The sequence below is a fragment of the Erithacus rubecula genome, assembly GCF_903797595.1.
Source record: "Erithacus rubecula genome assembly, chromosome: 27".
NCBI classification, from domain to species: domain Eukaryota; kingdom Metazoa; phylum Chordata; class Aves; order Passeriformes; family Muscicapidae; genus Erithacus; species Erithacus rubecula.
Genome location: NC_136679.1, coordinates 2,300,239 through 2,323,843, shown reverse-complemented (window position 1 = coordinate 2,323,843; position 23,605 = coordinate 2,300,239). Strand labels below are relative to the sequence as shown.

Genomic DNA, 23,605 nt, shown 5'->3' with positions numbered 1-23,605 from the left:
CAGGATCTATAGACCCACAATTAGGTCAAACTGGGACTCCTTGCTCCTGGCTCCCCTTCCCTTGCTGCTGGTGGCCCTGGAGCTTCCTGCAGGGATGGGCACCTGTGGGTGTGGAGTGGTTTGGAGCAGCAGGTGCTCTGCCCCCTCTTCTGCAGCCTCCAGCCTCTGCCAGGCCAATCACACCTCTGCCCCTTGGCATCAATTCTGTGTTTTAGTGGAGGCAAAGCAGTGAGCAGGCAATTGCTCTGGGAGACAGCAGCCCCTGAATACCTGCTCCAGAGGAGAGGGCTCCTGGCCAGAGCAGTTCCCTCCCAAAGCTCAATCAGCAGTTTTGGGAAGTGCTTTGAGATCCTCTGCAAAGTGTCCTGGCGGAGGGCAAAATGTGATTATATAACGTGTCTAGACAGCTTATTCCTTGGGGCGGGCAGCAGGACGCTTTTATATCTCCTCTCCTGTGTCAGCACTGTGTGGCCCCGCTGAAAGGTTCTGGGAGCTGCTAAAATATTAACAATGATGACAGCGACAGGCCAGCTCAGACTTTTGCACTTAAATTGTTGATCTTAGCACAAGGCGGGAGCACGGCAGCAGAGACGCCTTTGCCTGGCGGCACCTTGTGCTCCAGCCGCGATGGCTGAGGAGCAAACAGCATCTCCCGGCAAGCCCCCTCCCTCCATCCCGCCCCTGGCTCCGCTTTACCCTCCTGGAGCAGCCGGGCTGCCCGGGCATGGCCAAGGTTCTCTGCTGGGCCTGGGTCAGACCAGAGCTTTGCCATCGGCAGAACTGCAGCCCCCGGCGGTGCCACCTCCCTGGAGAGCCCGGCTGTCTGCTGCCAACAGGGTGCGGGGCTGGAGACCCTCTGAGACCTGACCCTCCATTCTCCAGGGCGCTGCTCGCACACGGCATCTCAGTACCCAAAAATTCGGGTGCTCTCCCCATAGCCCCGCTGTGTCACCCTCCTTTGCGCTCCTCACACACACCTCACCGACCCCCCAAATCCCCCGGAAAGAGCCGGGGCAGCCGCTGTGTTCCCACCGCCCCAGCCCGGGGTAGGTATAACCGAGGGTTGCGCGGCGGGAGGATGTCCCCGAGCCGCTGGCGCCGCTGCGGGATGCAGCTGCGGGATGCAGCACCGGGATGCGCCGCCGCCGTTCCCCCTCCCACTCCGTGCGCCGAGGGGGGGTTGGACCGCGGCGGCGCGCGCGCTGCCTTCATCCCCCCCCTTCCTCCTCCTCCTCCTCTTCCTCCTTCTCCTCCTCCTCCTCCTCCTCCTCCGAGAGCGCGCTCGCACGGCCGGGAGCGAGAAGCCGGCGGGAAGATGCTGCAGACGGCGGCGGAGCCGGGCGGCTGGGCAGGTAGGGCGGGCGGGGGCGGCCGGGCTGCCGGGAGCGGCGGCCAGCCGGGCCGGGCTGTGGGCACGGGGAGTTGTAGGCTTAGGAAAGTTGTGGGAGGTGGGGGAGATGCGCTGGAGGGGTCCCGGGAATCGGGGTCGCGGCCGGATGTTCGCCCGGGGCTCGCTCCATCCAGCGGGGCAGGGGCGGCGGGGGCGGCGGATCCCCGGCCCCACCGAGCACCCGGAGGGGTCAGGCTAGGAGGGAAACTTCTTGAGCGGAACTTTCCCGAGGAGCAGCCCCTCTCCGGCGCGGGTTCCCACGCCGAGCGGGACCCGCTGGGTGCCGGTAATCCCGGGGTGTCCTGCTGTGGGGTGCACGGCGTGGGACCCCCATGGGTGTGTGCTGGACTGCGGTCAGCGGCAGCGCCTGGCCGTGGGCGGCGTTGGCCCAGGTGTTGGCCCAGGTGCCGGGGCGGGGGGCGGTGGAGCGGCCTCTGGGCCCGGCTGTGCTGGTCGGTGGGCACAGCACACCCTGCGTGTGCCCTGCCTTGCCCGCAGGGTGCCTGGAGCTGCCTGAGTCCGTGCAGGGCTCGGGACTTGGAGAGCTGTGTTGGGAATGGAGGCTTTGGCTGCCTCCACGGGGACTCTTGGCTCTTACGGAAAAAGACCTTCAGAGAGCTGTACAAAAGCGCTTTCTGTTGGCTGTGTCTCCGGGTGGGAGCAGCGTGGTCCCCTAGTCCGGGAATGTGGAGGCAGAAGCAGAATCCACACTCAGCGGATTGACCGCTCCACGCTGGCCACTACCAATAGACTCTGCTGTTAACTTGGAGCAGCAGGGAGATATGGTGGAAGCTTTTAAGGAGTTTGCATGGGGGTGAGCAGGGCTGGGGCTTGCTGTGCCCCAGAGCGAACCCCACGGATCCCGGCACAGGGACGTGCCTGTGCCTGCCCTCGGCAGCGCCGTGGCAGGGCGGCGAGCGCCGATCCTGCTGGATGGGCGTGTGAGAAAACAACATCTTGGCACAGGAGGCTGCAATTTGTTTTCAGGGCAACATTTGTAAGTGCTGCTTAAACAGAGGAGACGGTCCTGTGTGAGGGTGAAGGGTCTAGAGCCTGGCATCGCAGGAGGCTCTAAGGGCTGATTCACCAGTGTGCAGGGATCAGCACCAGATCACTGGCACCTTGCTGCTTGAGCTGCCCCTGCGAGGGCTGGATGTGTCTGTGGGTCCCACGAAGTATGGCAGCACCTCTGCCCCATGGGAGCAATTTTAGGTGTAAATGTGAGGCAGGAGCTGCCCCTGCCCTGCTCAGCACTGTGTACCTATTACCTGGGGTGTCTGAGTGGGGAGTGGAGATGTTTGTGAGCTGCTGTGTCTGCGTGTGGGGTACAGTGCCTGAAAATAGCATCAATGGGCAGTGCTACTGTGTGTGACAGCCTGGGGATAAATGAGTCTCTGTCCTGCCTGCCAGCCTAGCTTGGAGTTCCTTCAGCCACTGCTGTCCAAATCCACCACCACTGACTTTTTAGAAGTGACTGCAGGTGTTTTCCAATGGAGCACCCAGCCCAGTGGCTTGGCTGAATGGTGTTTGTCACTTGAGTGGAAGGGATCTGTGGGGATGGAGGAGCTGTGTTGGTCCCTCAGGAACTGCCAGTTTGATTCTGCCCAGCAGAAACTCTCTTGCCATATGCAGAATTCAGGGCAGGGTGATGATACCATGTGCTGTGGATTTCATGCTTGTTCTGTGTCTGCCACGTGCACTGGAAAAAAAAAGGCTGGTGTGACCCTGGATGTGGCTGTGTCTGTGAATGCACCGAGCTGAGCTCTGCCTTAGCAGGGCTGTGACATCATGCCAGGCTGAGCCTCCCTGCTGTGAGTTGTACACCCTGAGCATCCCTGAGCTGGCATCTCATCGTGCCTGGCTGGGGCTCTAGAGTGGCTGCTCTTGCTGCCCGAGTGCTGCTCGACTCTGACAGAGTCTGTACAGAGAAACTGGAGGCTGGTTTAATAGTCCCAAGAGTAATAAATATTCTGGGGGGCTGGTGGCTCACTGGCCTCAGTGCTTGGACCCGAGTGCTGGACTGTGGAGGGCTGCATGTCCTGCCCATGGGTTGGGGTCTGGCTGCTCAGCTGAGGAGGTACCATTCTGCTGGGGTGTGCTCTGCCAGTGGGCTTGGAGCAGCCATCCCATCCCATCCCATCCCATCCCATCCATCCATCCCATCCCATCCCATCCCATCCATCCCATCCCATCCCATCCCATCCCATCCCATCCCATCCCATCCCATCCCATCCCATCCCATCCCATCCCATCCCATCCCATCCCATCCCATCCCATCCCATCCCATCCATCTCCAGTGCCTGGCTGATGCTCTCTGCACTGTTTATGTTCTGCCTAGTGTTCCCAGCTGTCCCAGGTCAGGGTTCCTCTCCGTGGGACAATGGGGACATGGGCAGGGACAGGGACAGGGCAGAGCTGCCCCAGCTCATTCTGCCTGCACCCTCCTGCTGCTCATCCCCATGGGCAGGAATGTGCAGAGGCTGGAGTGATGCTGTGGCTCCAGCAGAGTGGCACCAGGAGCTCACCTGACTGTGGCCATCTACAGCCATTCCAACCCAAAAATACTCCTTGAGCATTGCCCCAGCATCCTCAGACACTGTCTGGTGGCTGGTAAAGGAACCCTGGTCTTGGGGCTCTTATTTGTTGTATTTCTGAGCATCTTCCTCCTGTTTGGCTTTTATTTAATGTTTCTGGGGAGGTCAATGAATTGCTACAAGTGCACAACACAAGTCTGCTATTAACTGAGCAAGCACCTTTGCATGGATATTCCCAGTCCAGTGCTGGATATGTCAGTCACATTGCTTTACACTGGTGAATTCCCAAAGCTAAAAGAAAACCTGCTGTGGAAACACGGGACAGTCCACAAAATGTGCCAGACTCACACATCCTAGAGGCAAAGATTCCCTTCCTGAGCCCTGCAGCCCTTCCAACTGCTTCTCCTGCTCTCAGCTCGATCAGGACTGGAGTCTGAGTGTTCCAAAGCCAGAGCCCTCAGTTCTGCAGCTCTTTAATCATTTCTATGGATGATAAAAATGCAAAAATGTGCACCCAGAGCAGAATAATGAAGCCCATGAGGGTCTATTTGTCAATTTAGCAACGATATTGTGATGTACAAAGGTTGTTTCTTAGTGTGATGTTCTGAGATTGCCTCCAAAATAGCGCCATAATTTCTGTGTCAGAAAGCCCCTGTCAGGAATTATGTCTGTGCTCTCAAGGAAACCCAGGCTGCAGCTGCACTGTAACAACTGCTCCATTTCTCTTAGAAATACAACAATTTACTTGCCAGTCATCAAAGGGAACCTGCAGATTTAGGAGCCATGAGCTTCTCTGTGGGCAGGGGATGCCCCAGGTCCCGTGGGAGTTTCCCTGGTGCTCCCTGAGGCAGGTGTTGGTATTTCAGAGGCACCAGGTGTGCCAGCCTTGGCAGCAGGGCTGGCACAGGTACACCAGGCTCTGGGCACAGCAGGAACTTTGTTTCCCCAAGCACTCCTGACTTCAGGGGCTGAAGGCACTCTCATAGTGAGAATCTCTTGCTGTAAGAGGGCCCTTTATGGTTGTTTTTTAATAAACACCACTTTTCCTCCTGCAATGTAAGCAGCTTTTTCCCCAGGATGAATTTCCAGGGTGCCAGGGAGAGGGGCTGGTGCTGGGCTGGGGTCTGTGGGGCCCTGAAGGGTGGGTCAGGCTGAGTCATGGGGGAGGGTTCTGGGGAAACCTGGCTCTGGTGAGGGCTCTGAGCCCTTGATACCCAACAAATCTGTGCAGCTTTGAAATGGGAACGTTCCCAAGTCGTGATTTTCCCTGGCCTAATTATGGAAATTTTTTAATTAGTTGATAAGAAAGATCACTGGGAAATTGCAAAAGAAACATTTTGAGGTGAAGCCCTGTGTGTGTGCCTGTGTGCCTGGAGTCAGGAGCTGCTCCAGCTGCTGGCCCTTGGTCAGGGTGCTGAGGGAACTGAGCATCCCTGCTGGTTCTGGATTCCTCTGGCCCAAAGGTTTGATCCTGCAGCTCTGTGCCAGCTCTGCTCACTCCTCTGCCTTGTGCTCAGCAGTCAGGGGATGAGCTGGGGTGTCTCTGTTGGGAGTCAGGCTGATGCCACTCTGTTTCCAGTTTGAGTTTTTCTGATATCTGCCCGCTGGCTCTTGCTCTACATCAGGGGGATGAAGGAACTGTTGAATGTGGGGTGGGTTTGCCTATGTAAGATCAGAGGAAGTTCTCATCTTCCTATCACCTCCCAGTTCTGTGAGAGCTCTGCTGCCTGGGAAATGAGAGAATTCTGCAGCCACTAACTGGGGGATATCTTTGGTCTCATTTTTGTAAAATGACACGGCAAAGGGCTGAGAGCTTTTCGGAGGATATTTGTCCCTTTATCTGTTGGAACAGGAGAGACATGGAGCCAATGACTTTCCTCTTGCTAATTACATCTTGGCACTTGCAGATGCCACTGTGATGCTGCCCTGGATGTCCAGAGGCTCACTGGACTCTGCCAGAACCAGAGATGCCAATGACCACCACTGGTGGCAACTGGAAACCAGCAGAGCAGGACCTTAGCCTCCTGTTTTTTGTGGATGTGGGTAATTTCTGGCACATTTCTGGGGGCTTGGGAGATTTTCCCGAACTTTCTGTGTTACTGTGTGTGACTTGCTGCCCTCAGCCTCCTCAGCCTCGTCCCTGCTGTTTGTCTTGGTCGGAAGCTGCTGCTCTGCATTCGTTTGAAGGGCTAAAGGCACAGAGCCGGTCTGTGCGCCGGGCTAGAGCCTCTTCTGAGGAGCCTGAAATGCTTGTAGGAAAAAAAAATACATAAAATCCCAAACAAGGAGAGCTTGTTATGGAGCCAGCAGGAGACTGGGAGTGGCTGCTGGCCGGGCTGGGGGGCCAGGGCTGAGCTCAGGCAGTGCCTCCCCCCGAGCAGGTTCCTCCACCTCCCGCCCAGTGCTGGGTGAGTTTCGTCTCACGCAAGGCCAGAGCCTATAAATACCCCAACTCCAAATTTTCAAGAAGTATTAGGAACTCTCCAGGCTTATTTTTGAGGGCTGTTATGAAAGGGCTTTAGCAGATTAAAGCTCTCCCGGATTAATCTGTGCTCGGGGAGGCAGAGGGTGTTGGAAGGGCAGTGCTGGCACCCCCGGGTGTGTGATGCAGGGGGTTCAACAAGGCTCTGGGCTCATCACTCCTCATCCTGCTGGGAGATGGGGGAACACTTCCACAGAGCCATGTTCCCAGTTCCCCACTTCTCCCAAGTTCCACTGAGCCCCCCAGACCCAGCCAGCATCTGTAGGGCTGCAGGTTTGCACAGGTCAATGTCAAATTTATGTGACTTCTGGTTCCAGAGGAGGTAATTAGCCAACAGGTGTAATAACAATTTAATAAGTGTGTCAAATAAGTGAGCCAGTTGTGGTGTAGAGCATGCTGTGCCTTTGGAGGAGTCTTCCAAGGACTGGGGATATGCCAGATGGGAAAATAGCAATTCCCTTGGCCAGGCTGGGGTCTATCCAACCTGGGTCTGTGCAGGAGCTCACTCCTGGCTAGGAGATGCTGCAGAACTCAGGGAGGGACCTGGGACTGGTACTGCAGGGTTCACAGCTGTGCCAGAATCTCACCTTCCTGGCCAGATGTGGAGAGAGGTGATGACTTGTGTGCTCCATTACCTATAGAAGGCACAAAGCAGTGCACAGGGCAGGATGAATGCTGACTGATGCTGACTTAGGCAGAGGATGAGTCAAAGGGATTTACAGACACCTGGCAGCCACCTGCACCTCCAAAACTTGGCTGCTGCCAGCACTGCCACAGTGCCAGTGCTGCTCCCATGGGCATGGGGCTCTGACCCAGGGAAGTGTCAAGGTGGGTTCTGGTGGCAGAAAATCAGCTGCAGCATCTGCTGGCTTTTGGCATCTGCTTGGTACTGGGAAAGCTTTTCAGTTTGTCCTTGGGAACATTTCTCCTCCTAAAGACTTGGGCAAACCCTCTGGCAAGAACATGGTGGTGTGTGACAAAGAGATGATGCCCCTGAGCATCCTGGCAGCATCTCCCCATGCCCACCCACCCCTGGCTGGCCAAGCAGCTTTTCCTTCTCCTGCCAGAGGTGGAAAGCCCAACCCCTCTGCAGAAATAATGCAGGCAGGGCACGATGCAGGATCCTTGGAGGGTCAGGGTGGTGTGTCCCAGGCAGGGTCCCTACAAGGTGTGTGACCCCGTGGGGACAGTGATGGGGAGAGGCACTTGGTGGTGCAGTACCTGCTGCATCACCAACAAACATCTGCCCCTCCAAATCCTCATTAACACACGGTGAATGAAGCCAGTTTTGGTTGTGGGTGGAGCAAAGCGTGGCTGGTCCCAGGGGGCTCATGCAGAGGGAGTGATGTGTCTGTTGGAAGGTGGTGTCAGGTCTCGAGGGGCTGCAGAGGATTGTGAATGGCCCTGCTGAGACAGCAACTCTGCCCTCAGCACAGGAATCCTCATGTGGGCAGGGCAGGCAGGGTCACAAAGACGCCTCTGTGAGGATTTGGCCTCTCCCTGCCTGCCCTGGCTCCAGCAGAGCTTTGATGGGTGCAAATCAGCAACAGAGAGCAGGAAACCCTGCAGAGCCCAGACCCAGCAGTGCAGGGGTCACCCTCTCATCACTGAGCCCCATCCTGCAGTGGGATCAGGCACTGGCTGCCCAGCACTGCTGGCTGTGCCACTGCCAAGCTGAGTGCCAAAAATCCTGCCTTTCTTCACCTGCTGACAAGGGATTGGAAAAGGGAGAATTCTTCAAAACATAAAACAAATAAAATTAGGTCTTCTGGTAAGGGATTAAATGGGGGCCCTCAGCTGTATTTATAGAAGGTTCAAAAGTAAATCTGTTCCCAGACTGAATAAATATTTTGCTCAGGCAGGCACGATCTTCAGTTCATCTGTCTTGCAAAGACTTGAGTGAGAGGGGAATTGATTTTCTCCAGCCTGAACAAGGCAAGCGCCTCTCAGACCCAGATAGAGAGTGAAGTCCCATTATCAGCTGAAATGGGGAAGCAGCTGGGAAATCATTAAAGAGAAAGCAAAGACAAAGCTGCTTTAGTGAGGTGACAATTTACTGTCCTCCGCGGTGGCTGGAGCCGAAACTGCTTTGGGGTTGTGTCACTCTGACCCCATGAGGGAATTTGGTGACCCTGGGTGACATTTGCCAGCATCAACAGCAGCTCCCGTGGGAGATGGGATTGGCTGGCAGCTGGCACTGGTTGCGTTGGTCACACTGGTTGTGTGATCACACAGATCCATGCACAAGGGAGGTGGCATGGGGGCACCTGTGAACGGCTCAGCTCGTCCCCCTGGATGGAGGGGGATCCGTCCAGGTGTGGTAGCAGTGCCGAGGGCATTGTCCTCATTCTCTCCTGCACGGATCACCTGGAGGTGCAGACACAGCCGGGTCAGCGCTGCCGGACACGGAGTCACCCAGCGCTGGACCTGCTCTCGCTTGTCGGGTTTCTGCACTCGTACGGCTGCCGGGCTGTGGCTGTCCTGTCTGTAACGATGAGAGGGAATTGCTGCCACATCCCTGTCGCTGTCCCAGCCTGCGGGAAGCAGCCATTCACAAGGTCCTGGGGCTGATGCAGGTGGTCAGGGCAGAGGTTCCTCTGGCAGCGTTCACACAGCGCTGGGTGTCCAGCACAATTCCAGCTCAAAGAGCTTCTTAATTCAAGCCAGCATCTGGTGCTTGCAGACATCAGCTACCGCCAAGACAAGAGCTCAGCGCTCGGCTCTTGCTGAAGGCGGCTGCCGGGGCAGCGCCAGCGCGGCGTGAGCGGCGCAGCCGGCTCCCCTTGCCTTTTCCCAGGTCAGAAAGGAAACGATAAAAGGGACAATGAAGAGCAAGCCCAAGCCCTTGGCAGTGTTTTTCAGCTTCTCCTCCCTGTTTTCCATGGCAGAACCACATCAGAGAGATGCTTGCCTGCCAGAAGATCTCCAGCCCCAGGTGGGTGCCCGGAGCTGGGACGCTGCGAGGGAGCGGTGGCGGTGCCTGGCGAGAGTTTGCTGTGTGAGCTCTGTCCTCCCCGCGCTAAAAACAGGCACAAAATGAGCAAAATTATGCGCTGAGTCACTAATCGTTCACCCGCTGCTTTAGTCACCAGTGCTCCCACACCGGGGGACGTTTGCTGAGGGGGCACAAACCGAGCTGTCACCGCGTTAAATGGATGCGGCCGAAAGCAGGGGAGAGCTGCTGCTGCACGCACGGCTTCTGACACCCGACAGACCACTGGGCTCCGCGGGAGCTGCTCAATTAATGCCAACTCGCTGATGAACCCATTGATTAATCGCGGCCGTGTGCTGCGGCGCCGGGGCGCGCTGCGAGCGGAGGTGGTGACAGCGGAGCAGCTGCTGCCCGTGTCCCATGACAGACGGGTCACTGTCCCGCTCTGTCCTCCCACGGGTATCGCTGAGGGGACACAAGCTGCTGTTCGGGGCTGCTGGTGGCACCGGGGGCTCTGTGCCTCAGTGTCCCGGGGCTCCCCAGCCTCCCCCACCCGGCACGGGGCTGTTTTAGCCGCGGAACCCGCCGTGCCGGAGCCAAATGTGTGTGAAAGAGCCTGTCTCAGCGCAGGGAAGAGCCATAAAGGGCCTATTTATGGAGCTGGCTCCTCACAATGTTTTCAGACACAGCCCTCGCATGTTTTCATAACAGCAACGCCTCCGCCTCTCGCCAGCTGCCAGCGGAGCTGAGCTCCCGCCGCTGTGCCCCGCACGGCCCGGGGAGCCCTGGCGATGGGCTGGCGACTGCGGGGCTCCCCGTGGGGATCCCGGCCCCGCCGCAGTCCCGGGGCAGCTCGCAGGGCCGTGCCTTGGCTGCCTCTCCCATCCTGGCGCTGCGCCCACGCAGGGACACGCTCGGACCCTTGGCACGGACGGGCACTTTGTGCGGCAGGAGACGGACTTGTCAGCAGCCCCTCTCTCTGCCCGGGCCGCCTCGCCACCGCGTTTCCCATTGCCTGGAATGCGCAGCACGGAGCGCAGGGCTGGAGGAGCTGCAGCTCCCAGGCTCCATCCTGGGAATATCCTATGGAGGGACCAGCCTCTGGCCCAGCCGCGGCTCCGTGCTGCTCACTGCGAGCCGTGCCCAGCCCAGCTCTGTCTCCCCTGTGCCAGGGACCCTCTGGTGACAGCGTGGCAGTCGCTGTGGTGACAGCGTGGCACTGGTGGCAGTGTCATGCACGTGTGGGAGGCAGGTGAGCACAGAGAAGGAGCAGGGAGATGTCTCAGAGCCGGTGAGCAGGAGGGAGCAGGAGTGGGGCTGTCTCCATGGCAGGGATATAAGTAACTTTTCATTAGTCCATTTCAGAATTCCTTTAAAACAGGAACGCTGACCCACCCGAGCTCATTAAATGACGTTAACAGTGCTGCCCAAATAAATACTCCAGCTGCCACCTGTGCTGCCAGCCAATGCTCGCTGCCCTCTGCCCTTCTGGGGGCAGAGGTTTCCCAGTCTAATTGGATACACGTGCTTCTCTCCTGACACCGATGACCTCCAGCACAGCACAGGATTCTCACACTGTGACTGGGCTCCTGCAGCTTCATCCCAGTGCTGCAGGAGCAAGGCAGTGGGTCCTGGGGCTGGCAGAGCTGGGAGCTGGGAGAGGAGCAGAGACACCAAACCGTGGTGAGAGGAGGGAACGAATCCAGGCCATGCTTGTCACTGAGCTGATTAAAACCAAGCTCTGAAACTCTTCTTCTGTCCTCCAGCCAGTGAGCAGTGTATAACTTCATTACTCCACATCCAGGAGACGCTGAGGGATGTGGGCAATTCATTATCATCTGTCCCATTTCATTTCCCTGCCTGTCAGCTCTGCCATCCTGGTGTTCACAGACGACTCAGGGCTTCAAGATGTGAACTGAGGCTGAAGGCCAATGCTCCTGGGCAGGATCCCTTGCACCTCCATCATTCTTGGGGACCCCTCAGCAGCACCTCTGGGGATTCAGGGATTTTGTGCCACCCCTGGGTGTGGCACCATCATCACCAAGCTCAAGGCTTTAGGGGTTTGACTTCAGAGCTGCCATTGTCAGCAGGAACCTCAGGTGCTGGGAGTGCAACATCATTCTGGGGAGCCCCAACCCTCAGCTGAGGGGAATGAAGAAGTGAGGGATGGTTTTGGACCCTGGTTTCTGACACCTCTCTTCTCGCTGGCTCTGGTGCCATCATTCTGTCCCTATCAGACAGGTCCATCCTGCTGGCACTGCCAGCTGGTTCATGTCCCCCCAGGCTGCTCTGAGCAGCCACACTAGGATGCTCCTCCCCAGCCCCAGTGGGTCCTGCTGGGTGCTTGCCTCAGATCCTGGTGACTAATTGCTCTGCAAAGAGCATTTCTCACAAGTTTCTTTCATAAGAAATGGTAACAAGGCTTTGATTTAGCTCTTCTTTTCCTTTCTTCCTGTGTTTTTTTCCTCACTGTCTCCCTTTCTACCCCAAAAGCAGAAGCCCCTTTGATCGTGTGGGTTCAGGCTCTGTAACAAACATCTCTGTTTGTGTCAGGGAGTTGTCAGTGTGGTAACATGACAGAACAGTCTCCTTGTCGCTTCACACACAATGAATTATTCCTTCCACTCTTTCTTCACAACATCTCTGGGATAAATTACTGCTCCCAGATGGGCTTGTCACCCAGTGAAGCATCCTTAACCTCTGAGATGATCCCTGTCCAGCATGGAATGCTGGCCACTGAGGCTCATCCAAGGCTGCAGCAAAACGTTGGGAGTGGGGAATTGTCAGCCTAGCTTGAAAGCAAATTGCTTCGCCAATTTATTTTCTTTCTTGTGTATGAACATATTTTTCTTAAAGGGATGCTGTCACATTAAATATGGAGCTGCCAACTGCAGGCATTAAAAAATCATGGGTCGTCCCATTTTCCTTCCTCCCACTCTAAATTCTGAGAAAACAATAAATTCGGGGTTCTTTTTACTTGTCATCTGCTTTTCAGCTCCAGACGCTTCTGCAAACTTTCCCCAGCAGCTGGGAGGTTTGGGAGCTTCAGCACCATGCCAAGTGCCATGGAACTGGGGCAGATGGAGCTAAGGGTGGGGTGGCCCCACAGCCACCTTGGGGTGTCTGGCTGTCCCTGGACCCTCTTCCCAGAGCTCTGGGCCAAGGGCAGACCCAGAGCAATCCTGGGACAGTGCTCAGGAGCCTCCCCTCCCACCACAGCTGATGGGACTGAGCCATGTGCTTGCTGGTAAGGAAATCTTCCCCAAATCTGTCCGTGAAGGGCGTTCACTGTCAACAAGTTGCCTGTGCCTCTGTGTCACTTTGTCACTTCTCCTGTGACAGATGCAGAAAGTCCTTTTCAGCCTTTATGTTTCTTTTTTGGGGGAGGTAATGAAAGTAGTTCTGTTATACTTTGACTAAGTGTGTTTCCATCCAGCCTTGCTGAGCTAGGGAAGGGAATCAGGTATTTGCCACACTGAACAACTTTATGGCAGTTTCTGGAACACGTGTCTGATGGATCTGGAATGGGAGCATGCCTGATCTGGTGTCAGGTATCAGAAATCTCTCATATATAAGAGATCTGATTGAAAACAGATTCCATATGGGGCTGGGCCATATAAAATAAGTGCTTTCTTTTTTTTTTTTTTCTGCTGCAGTGAATCTCCCTCCCACAGCTGCAGGTAGGGATAAGTCTCTTGCTACTCTTAAATTCTAAAGAAAAATCCCTTCTGAAGCTGCACTGTACTGCAGCCTCTCAGCTCAGCAGAGCTCAGCTGCCCCCAGCCCCACCACCAGAGCCTCCCCCAGCAGGGTGTTTGATAACATTGATTTTAATAAAGCTCTGGGCTTGTTTTGATGGACGGATCCAAAGCACTACATGGATTTAAACAGATCCCATTGCAAATATCTCTATCTGATACCCCTGGCGTGACCAGACTGCAAATGTCACTTGCTTAGCACTATCAAATATTTAATTTGCGTGGTAATAGAGGAGCCTTTGGGAGCTCCAGCTTAAACTGGAGGTCTCCTGTTAGCCAGCAGCTCTCCACAGACTCACTTAAAAGCCAATTTCTGCCCTGGAAAGCTCCTGACCCAGATGCAGGAGTGAGGGGAGCTGGGAGGGAAGACCATGCCCTCCTCTGCTGTGGGACCTGCTGGAGTTCTGCTCACCACTGTAAGTGCTCGTGGTGGGTGTTGTCACCTTTGCCACAGAAACATGAGGGTGGGGGAAGGGGATTGGCAATGCCACCACCATGGTGCTCGTGCTGATGCTTGTGGCATTGTGCCTCCAGTGGCACTGCTGCTGTCAGTGCCTGAAGTGGGGGTGGCAGCTCCCCAGGAGCTGGCCTGGATCTCATTCTGGATCCTGCACTTGTGGAAATCTTCTCTGGGAACTTCCCTGTGGCAGCTTCAATGAGCAGCGAGGGGAGCATGAGGTGCTGCCAGGGCTCAGATTCTCCCTGAGTTCTCTTTATTTTATTTCCCAAGAGAACATAGTGGCTCTGTGAGATTTGGCTCTGCCCTAATCTTTGTGCTGACCACGAGAATCCTGAAGGATGCTGTGATCTTGTCAGGTTCTCCTCATCCAGCACAGAGGCCAGGGGTGCACGGCCAGTGGGGTGATGGATCATGGATCCTCAATCCTTCCTCTCCCACTGCCCCCTGCACTGTGCTCACACCTACAGCTGAGCCCTGGGACAGAATGTCACACTCCCTGCCTCTGTTTGCTTTGCTGTTTTCCCTGCTGGTTTGAGAGGAGGTGGCACTGCCCAGGTTTTGCTTACTAGAGTGGACAGGCATATTCCCTGCCCTGCTGCAGAGCAGCAGCATTGTCCCCTCCATGGCTCTCCTTCAGCTGGGTTTCAGCTGTCCTCACTGCCTGGGAACAGGGCTGGGATCTGCTGATTCAGGGGACACGCAGCCCTGCGGTGTTAATGATCTTGATGTGCAAAGGAGAGGATGGTGCAGTGGCCCCGTGCTCGTGTGATGCTCCCTGCCCTCCTGGCAGGCTGCAAGATGTCCCACTGCCCTTCAGTGTGTGGGAACAGGGCTGAGGGGAGCCCTGGACAGCATCTGAGGGTAAGAACTGGGCATTTGGGGGATTCAGAGCTGAGGGTTGTGGGTGGTCTGAGCCCTGTGTGTGCCCTGGTTCCAGTGCCAGGAGCCAGCCTGCAGCCCTTGAGGAGAGACAGCTCACACTAATCCTTGCTCTGATGGTTTATGGACTGATCCTAAAATGTGCCTTGCTCTGGCATTAGCAGAGCATATGTCAGGGCTGGGGGGGCAGCTGGTTTGATGCAGTGTTACGAAATGCTGGAAGTGCTGCAGGCATGGCCAGGCCCTTCCAAAACCTGCCTGGATCTGCTCAGCTCTCAGGCCAGGACATTGAAGCATCTCCTGATGCCACAGCAGGTCCCCTCCACATCCAGGGCAGAGCAGCGAGCCCAGGGACCTTCCCCTCCCTCCAGAACCAGCCAGTGCCTCTCCACGAAGTTACACATGGAGAGCTGCCCCATTGCCCCATCTCCCTGTCACTGAGAGCTGCTGCCAGGTGCATCCGCCTGCTCTTGGCTGAAGGTGGCTCCCCCAGTGTCACCCCCTGCCAGCTGGCGCCCGCCGCCCCGCGTGACGCTGCGGCCCCTCCGGGCACTCGCTGAGCCACGGGCACCGCCTGGGACGTGCCGGCTCCCGGCCGGAGGCTGCTGATGAGGGCTGATTGAGTGGCGATCGAACCGCGCCCGAAGCGCTCCTTGAAATACGAGACAAGTGGCTGCAGCTCTCCGGGCGTAGGGGCGGCTGCGGTGCCCCGAGGGCCGTGGCACAAGGGCAGCAGCCAAGGGCAGGGCTCGGCTTTGCCTTCACCAGCACCAGGTAGGAGCCTCCTGTGCCAGGCTGGGGCACCAGGTGCTGATTTGAAGGGGCTTTGCTGTGTCCTGAGCCCAGATGGGTGGGGGGCTGGAAATTGGTGAGGGGTCTGTGAGGATGGTGGGGCTGCTGGGGCTCACTGGTGGTTCTGGAGCTGGGGGCCCTGGTGCAAACGTGCTTGGCAGGATCACAGAGTTGCTTGGTGGTGCAAACCCTGAGGTGATGGGATGCAGTGATTTTGAGTTGTGCTTGGGTGAGGTGTTGTGGCAGCTCTGGCTTTCTTGTCCTTACCAAAGTGAACAGGGACCACAAAACTGGTCCTTACTCAGGGGGTTTGAGGGAATTTTGTGACAACTGTTGGTGGCCACTTTCATACCAACACTTTATTTTACTTCTGCTGCTTTTATTTTCTGTTGTGTGCACTCAACTGGAGGCAAGTAAGGTGGATTCAGCAGAATGTAATCTAATAAACTCAAATAAGATTTTTTTCTTCAGTTTTCTTGCTCTCTTACCAATTTCATGCACTTTCTGTTCAGGCAGTGTTTTCCTTGATCCCATATTGCTGAATGGAGAGATCTCCCAGTTAGCTGTTGTCAGCTCTGTGGCAAAGGCATTTTGACTTGGGGGGAGGTTCTGATCTATTGAGGTCAGGCCAGGGACACAAACTGGTGCTGATGGCAGGAGGGTCCCTGCTGGGGTAGGGCACTAAGAGAACATCCCTGCAAGGATGTTCAGGTTCCATGTGCATGGGAACCTCTGTTCAGGCTGGGATAACAGCACTCCCTGTGCCCAGGGTGGCCTTTATGGGTCTGCCCCCAGGTTATTCACAATGCAGAAAGTGAGGGAAAGGACCTGACTGCATCAAACCTGCCCTCTCATCAGGATTTTGTAGCTTGGCCAGCACCTCACTGCCCCACTGATGTATCTCATGCCCAGCCAGGGACTTTTCTGGGATGCTGTGGGATGCTGTGGGACATTGTGGGATGCTGTGGGATGCTGTGGTTGTGCTTTAGCACAATGGGTGGGCACACAGCCACTTCCAGTGACTGCAGCCTGTATGGGAAGTTGTGGCTTCTGGAGTTTGCTTTGCATTCAGGAGCTGAGTAAAGGATTGCTCAGCATGGTCTCCTTCAAAAAACCAGCAGCCAAAGGGACATCCCCTGTGAGGCCAGCAGAGCCCTTGGCTCTGAGGCAAGGGCAGCAAGAAGTACAGGTGTCAGGGTGTCCTCAGGGTCCTGGGAGGTGTCACTGATGCTGATGAGCCAGGTCCAATCTGGGGAGTGGTGGGTGAGTGGCAGCTCATCTCCCCCATCCAGGAGAACCCTTGGGAAGACTACCCAAAAGTTTGCAAATTTTTGTGATCCTCCTGCATGGAGGAGACAAAAGCTTGACCTCATCGGTCCTGGGGTGGGATGGGTGGTGGAGCTGGGATGTGGTGACCCTCTGCTCAGAGCCCCTGGAGGTGTCACTTCACCTTGCCTTAGTTAAAGTTAGCAGCCCCCCACACCCTGGCCAACACTTTGCTGAAAAGGTGAAATCTGTCCCAAAGCAGCCATCAGACAGGGTGCCACCATCCTGCACACGTGCCATGACCTGTTCCAGCCACCCAATTGGTGGCCCTGACACCTGAGAAGCAGAACAGACGCAGAAGAAATTAAGTGAATGAGACAAGTGTGTGTGCAATTAGGACAGACCTTCAAACGCTGCCCCGGGAGCCGGTACAGGAGCTGCTGCCTAATCAGAGCAACAGCAGCGCCCGTTCTAAAGACGAGGGAGACTTTGGGGATACTTTGTCCACATAATGTTCCAATTTTAGCTCTGCGTCCTGGGATGTAATTGCATTAAAAATACCCGGGGAGGGGGAGGATGCCAAGGGCACCCGGCGACCTGCCTGGGCTGGCGTGCCGCGTGTCCCGCTGCGTCCCTGAGGCCCCGGCTCAAATTCCTGCTGCTGATCGTCTCCCAGATCTGCTTTCCGGTCGCTCTGCTAATGGTTATCCTGGGAAAGGCCTCCAGTTCAGTTAACAGCTGGTGGGAAAACCTCCCGCTCCTCTTGGCTTAGCGGGACTGTTGATGGAGACACTCGTGGCCACCTCCGGGGCACAGGGAGGGGCCGAGACCCTCTGAGGAGAGCGGGGCTCACCCGGTGGGTGGGTGGGTGGTAGCGCACCCCCGACCTGCCAGGGGAACGCGGTGCCTTCAGGCATCACCCGCTGTCCCCTGTCCCCGTTGTCCCTCTGGTCCCCGCCCGGTCCCCGCAGTTCTCTGCTCCCCCTGTCCCTCTCGTCGCCGCTATTCCCTTTCCCCGTTGTCCCCCTGTTCCCGCTGTCCCCTGTCCCCCTGTGCCCTCCATCCCCTAAGTTACCTGTTCCCGCTGTCCCCTGGCCCCCTGTCCCTCCCATCCCCTCAGTTCCCTGTCCCCGCTGTCCCCTGGCCCCCTGTCCCTCCCATCCCCTCAGTTCCCTGTTCCCGCTGTCCCTCCCATCCCCGCAGTACCCTGTTCCCAGCCCCTGACCCATTCCCGCCGTTCACCGTCCCCGCCCCATCCCCGTTGTCCCCCTGTCCCCGCAGTTCCCTATTCCCCCTGTTCCCTCATCCCCGCTGTCCCCCCCGTCCCCCTGTCCCCGTCTCGTCCCCGCCGTCCCCCTGTTCCCTCTATCCCCTCCATCCCTGCCGTTCCCTGTCCCCCTTCCCCGCCCTGTCCCCGCCGTTCCCCGTCCCCATCCCCGGTTCCGCCGCCGCGGGACCCACGCGCGGGACGGGCGCGGAGCGGCGGCGCCACCGCGGGGCCACGGCCGGGGCTGCAGCGAACCGGGAGCTCCCCGCTGGACCCGCCCGGACCCTCGCAGCCCGCCGGGCGCTGTGCTGGGGGGCGGCCACGCCGGCACGGCCCAGCGGGGTTTTGGACAGCCAAAGCCCCGGTGCGGTCCCTGCTGCCCGAGGGCGGCGAGTCCCGCACGGTCCCCGGACATCCCTGCAGGGCACCCTTGGGTCCGGCCTGGTCACCCACAGACACCCCGGCCCCTGCCTCGGCCCCTTGGCGTGCCGGCGAGTATTTGTGAGCCGCAGCTGCCAGCTCCGAGGTGGTAACTGGATCAGCGGGCTCGGGTGACCTTTGCGCCTTCGAGGCTGCTCTGGATGTCCCGCCGATTCCCAGCTCGGGGTCGGGCAGCAGGAACAGTGTCCCTGCAAGGCAAAGGCCGCTGGAGGGCTGTCCCCAGATGGCCCCAGGCTCTCCATGGACAGCTCTTCTCTGGGGTGTCGCTGTGCGGCTCTGGGGCTGCAGCTCCCGATGCAAGTTGGTCCCACAGAGCCCCGTGCTCAGGACAGGCACCTGCTGGTGGCAGACAGTGACAGTGACAGTGACAGTCGTTCTCCTCCCATGCTGGGCACGGGCTCTGGGACACCCTCACCACACACAAGTCCTGCCAGCTGAATCTCTTGCCTGCAGAGACTTGGTTCCATCCTAACTCTGCCTTGGGCCAACCCGCAGTGCTGCCCACGAGTGAACAGAGAGACTTGTCCTGACACAAGGAGTGTCATCTAGAGCTGGAAACTTGGAAGAAGTGAGTTATTTTCTACTCCAGCACTAACCTCCTGGGAATGCTGCTGCTCGTGTCACCTTGTCCAAACGCTGTTGCAGTTGCTCAGGGATCCCCCCAGATTCAGACACACCACAGGCATTGGGACCCGTGCTGGGCTCTCCTGCCTCACCTGGCGCCTGTTCCTGTCCCTCTGTCCTCACAGTGGGTCTGTCCTTCCTCCCGCAGGCATGAAGCGACCCCTGAGCCCATCCCACAGCCCCGAGAGTGCAGTGCAGCTGGTGGAGGAGGCCAGCTGCCCCCCCAGCCAGCCCGAGCAGCGCATGAAGCGGGAGAAGAAGCACCAGTCGTTCACACTTTGCGAGGTCTGCAATATCCAGCTCAACTCGGCTGCACAGGCGCAGATCCACTACAACGGCAAGTCCCACCAGAAGCGCCTCAAGCAGCTAAACAAGGGGAAGATGCCAGCAGCCCCAGGTAGGAGCCCACCCAGCAGGTCAAGGTTGCCCAAAGGCTGCCCTTGCTCTGGCACAACTGCTCTGTTGGGCTCGTGGAAAAGTTTGGAAATGCTGTATTTTGTCCTTGGCGTCTGTCACTTGCTGGTCTGCCTGGACTGCAGGGCTTCCCCCAGCTGTCACTGCCAGCCCTCAAGTGGTTTTAGGGACCAGGAGGTCACTCTGCAGCAGCAGAGGGGTGCACACGTGGGTTTGTCCATGTGCAAGAGTAGCTGCTGCTGCTCTGTCTTTGTGGGTGCCTTCTGCAGATGGTTTGTGCAGCAGGGACATGCGTGTCCAAGGCTGGAGTAGCTGTCAGTTGCTGGGCTGCTGGATGCTGCTTTCCAGGTGCCAACCTGACTGTGCTCCTGCTGTGCACTTCTCCTGTGTCTGTGCTGAGTTTGATTCAAAATGCTGTTTAGATGTTGGTGCTGAGGTGCCTCACCTGTTGGCTGTGGCAGGGATGTTGGCACATGGCAGCAATGCTGTCACGTGCAGGTGCTGTGCTGCTGGGCAGGAGCTTGTGCAAGGGCAAGGACTCACTTGCCCTCTGTGCCATCTGCCAGCATTCACCTGGCTGGGCCCAGCTGGCTGCTGCAGATTTTATGCACAAAAGCAGGGAAGTGTGCCCAGAAATGTCACCCTGTCACCATGGCTGACCTGCTCCACCTGAGCCTTTGGCTGTGAGGGTTTGTCATTAGCAGCAAACCAAGGGAATTGCATAGAATCACAGAATGCCTTGGGATGGAAGAGACCTTAAAGATTATATGGTTCCCTGCTCCTGCTCTTAGTAGAGACTGGGTAGGCTGGAGCCATAAATTCCTAGCACAGCAATAGTCATCTGTGTGCTAAATCCTGCCCTGACTGGTGCTGGTTTTGTTTGGGTAAGGCCTGGGATATGCAAAGGAGCAGGTCTCTTCATCAACATTACTGACAGATGGAAATATCACAGGCTATTTTAATGGGGATAGGGCTCATAAATTCCAGCCTGCAGCTTCCAACTTCTCCCCTCAATCTGGTTGTGGCCTGATGGGAGGCTGTCCAGGGATGCATTTCCTACTGAGCCAAAGAATCTTGGAGCATTCCAGTCTGCTCTTTGTGCTTCTGCACTGTCCCTGACCTGTGCCATGTCACAGCCCCAGGGCCCCACGCTGTTGTCCCCCCCACTCTCTGCTCTGCCAGGCAAGGCACAGTGCTCCTGTGTGCTCAGGGCTCTGATCTGCTTATGTGGGGAAATTGCAGGCAGCAGCTGCTCCCTGTGCCTCCCTGTCCCTCCTGTTCCCGCTGGAGCTGACCTTTCCCTGCACTTTTGGTTAAAAATGTCACTTCCAGCATTGTCACTGTGAGCCTTTCCCAGCCTCCTGAGGCGGCTGGGAGCTGACTGATGTGACTCCTGTGTCCCCTCTGCACGGTTCTGCCACTGGCACTGGGGGATTTGGTGCCATATGTGTCCCCCTAAAATGTGTCCTTGCCCCAGGGAGCTGAGGACAGTGCAGGAGGAGCTCCTGGCTGGGCTGCAGTGCAGGGCAGGAGGGCACAGGCAGGGCTGGCAGGTCAATGGGGTGCTGGGGAAGCCTTGCCCTCCCCCATACACTCCTCTAGGAGCTCTTCACCAGCCAGACCTGCACCTTCAGGTGCTGAGGAAATGCAGTCCTGGGAACAATGACCCCTTCCTGGGCAGCTGTCTGCTCTGGGGCTGGGCTCAGCCTGGCACAGCCCACAGACAGGAATGGCTAACACGGGTCTCCAGTGGAGTGTCAGCACTGGGGGTGTCTTGGTAGGTTAAGGACAGTACATTAAATGAAATAATTGAGTTAGACAAAGATGGGATGTTCCTCTGGGCTGGAATCTCTCTCTCATGCTGACATCTACAGCTACATCAAAGGCAATTTCCCAGCCACCACTCAGTCTCCCCATTCCCCTCTGGCTCCTGAGATCTGTTCTTCCTGCACAGACTGTGATCACTGGCATCTCATGGAGCAGAGCTGCAGAGGAGCATCGCTGGCAAACATGCTAATCAGTGTCATTACAATTCATTAGCTCTGTACCAGAAAGCCCCCAACTTAAAAACAAATTATTGCTTATTACACGTTTCATTTTGTGAGATCCCAGATCCTTGTTGTCCTGTATGGAATCATGGTGAAGCTGTGATTGGGTACAGGGTGCCCACAGATGAAAGACGTTTTCGTGCCGCAGATGCCAGTTCTAATCCAAATGGGTCACGAGTGATTTAATTACTGCCTGTGATTTCCCAGGGAGCCCAAGCCATCTCAGTTTGCTCTCAGAGTGCTCGGGAAGCAAACCACAGCCTGGTGCTGAATGAGCAGGAAGAGCTGAGCCATCCTGAAAAGGAGGCCAGTGGCTGCCAGGGCATGGACAGGGGGCTGCTGCTTGCCCTCCTCCTGGGTCATCTTTGGATCACAGGACTCACATCCTGATCCATTGCTCTCCCCAAAAGTCCTTTCCACCAGTGTCTCAAAAAAGGATGCAAAGAACAGTTCTCACAGGCTGCTAGCAGAGCATTGTGCCACATCTCCCTGAAAGGCAGAGGGAAGCTCTCCTCTGGTGCACAAGCTCTGGCTTCCCAGGCAAATCTGAGCTGACAGCAGCTCACACCCCTTTGGCCAGGGTTTGTGGGAAGGACACACTGTTCAGGCATGTCCTGTGCCAGGAGGGTTCACACAAACCCTGAGACCAACTCAAACCACTTTTCTTGGCTTTGGAGGCTGCTGAGCTGCTCCCCCAAACTGAATGCCAAGGCAGGGCCCCCAGAGCACCTGGAGGCAGCTGTGCCCTGGGGCTGATTCGTGTCTCAAGCTCTTGCTGCTCTCCAATACCCCTGGCACTGTGTACCCTGACCCTCTCCCTGGCTGCCCAATGCTGTCCCCCCCCCCCTTGGCAACACAGCCCTGCAAGAACAGTTCCATGCAAAGGGAAAGGTCCTGGTTTTCCCAATTATCCACTGAAATGTCTGTCCATGCGTGTTTGGGAGCAGAAAGGTTTGAGATGAGCAGAGAAATCGCTGTGACAGCTTCAGCATCACTGGGCTGCAGCAGAGAGCAGGGCCCCCAGCAGGGGATGTGGGGACCCCAGAGGAGCCTGGGCTGCTCTGGGAATTGAGGGGGTTGGCAGCTGCTGGTGGGATTATTTTGGGTTTCATGGGTGGTGCCAGATGAACCCCCTGATTTTGGCAGCTGGCAGGGAGCCCACTCCCCTTGAATGGCTCCTGCAGAGCTGGGGTCGTGGTGCCTGAGGCTGGGCAGTGCCTGTTGCACTGACCAAGGAGTCTGGGGGAGCCCTGCTGAGAGAGAACTGCTGAAAACCACCCAGAGCAGCACCTGGGAGAGCTGTGCCCTGGGGTGGAGAGCAGCAGAGGGAGGGAACTGGTGTGTCTGACCCAGTCAGGGTGTGTGATCCCACTCCATCATGCTGCTCTGTGATCCTGGGCCATGCTCCTTTTCCATGACCCTGCCCTGTGTGCTCTGGCAGCTCGTTGCTCACTGCATTCCCTCCTCCTTCCCCCACTGCTCCCTGCTGTCACAGCCTTTCAGCTGTTCATTACCCAGCAAACTGGTGCCAATCCGTTTCAGCCATGTTCAACAGGGCTTTGTCTGCAATAATCCCAAGGTATTGATTTAAATAATTTGCAAACATGTGGGATTAGGGTCTAATTGGGACTAATCGGGGTGCAGTGGTCATGTCACCACTAGGTCAGGCCTGGAACATTTTCACATCAGCCCTTGATGGAGCTCCCTGCTGTGCCCAGCCTTGGTGCCTGCCAGGACCTGCTCCAGCAATGCCAGGGGAAAAATTGTTCCTTTTTCCTTCTTCCTTACCTCCTGCAGAATTTTGCTGCTCTCCTGCTTTTGGGACTTTTGGGACAAATTTGGCAGGGACAGGCTGGTATCTGGCTGGCATGGGAGTCACTTCACAGCATCCATCACTGGGTACCCTGGCAGCACATCAGGCTCTCCCAAACTTCCCATGCCCAGCCCAAGTGTTAAAGGGGATTTAACATTTGGCTGGGACTGACCCTGCATCTGCCAGGTGCTGATCAATACCTTGTGCCCAAGCAGCACCAAGGTTCAGATTTTAAGCTTCTGTGAATTTATGAAGGACAAACATACGGAGTCCTCCTGCTCCATTGGCCTCGGCTGCTCCCTTCAGCTGTGAGCAAAGATGAGCAAAAATAGCTTTTCAGATCAGATTTGAATAACCTGGAATCTCAGTGGGAGAAATATAATGTGGTTTTTTCATGTCTTAAAGATGTTGGCTGGGATCAGAAATAATTTGAAGAATCTAAATTGGGTAATTGTACATTTTCCTTCCCTCTGCTCACTCCCAGGGTTCTCCCTTCTCGTTGGGG

General features: G+C 56.7%; 1 protein-coding gene across 4 annotated transcripts in view; it reads left to right on the top strand.

The window, feature by feature from the left end:
• The first annotated feature begins 1,172 nt into the window (after positions 1 to 1,172).
• Positions 1,173 to 23,605, top strand: part of ZNF385C (zinc finger protein 385C) — a 61,079-nt gene continuing 38,646 nt past the window's right edge. Inside the window, exons 1-2 of one of the 4 annotated variants that reach the window (XM_079328002.1) lie at positions 1,173 to 1,352; positions 18,974 to 19,222. In XM_079328002.1, the coding sequence (XP_079184128.1) occupies positions 1,316 to 1,352; positions 18,974 to 19,222 (286 nt within the window). In that variant the 5' untranslated portion in view covers positions 1,173 to 1,315. The remainder of the gene's footprint in view (positions 1,353 to 18,973; positions 19,223 to 23,605) is intronic. The other 3 variants (XM_079328007.1, XM_079328003.1, XM_079328004.1) reach the window with 3 other exon arrangements.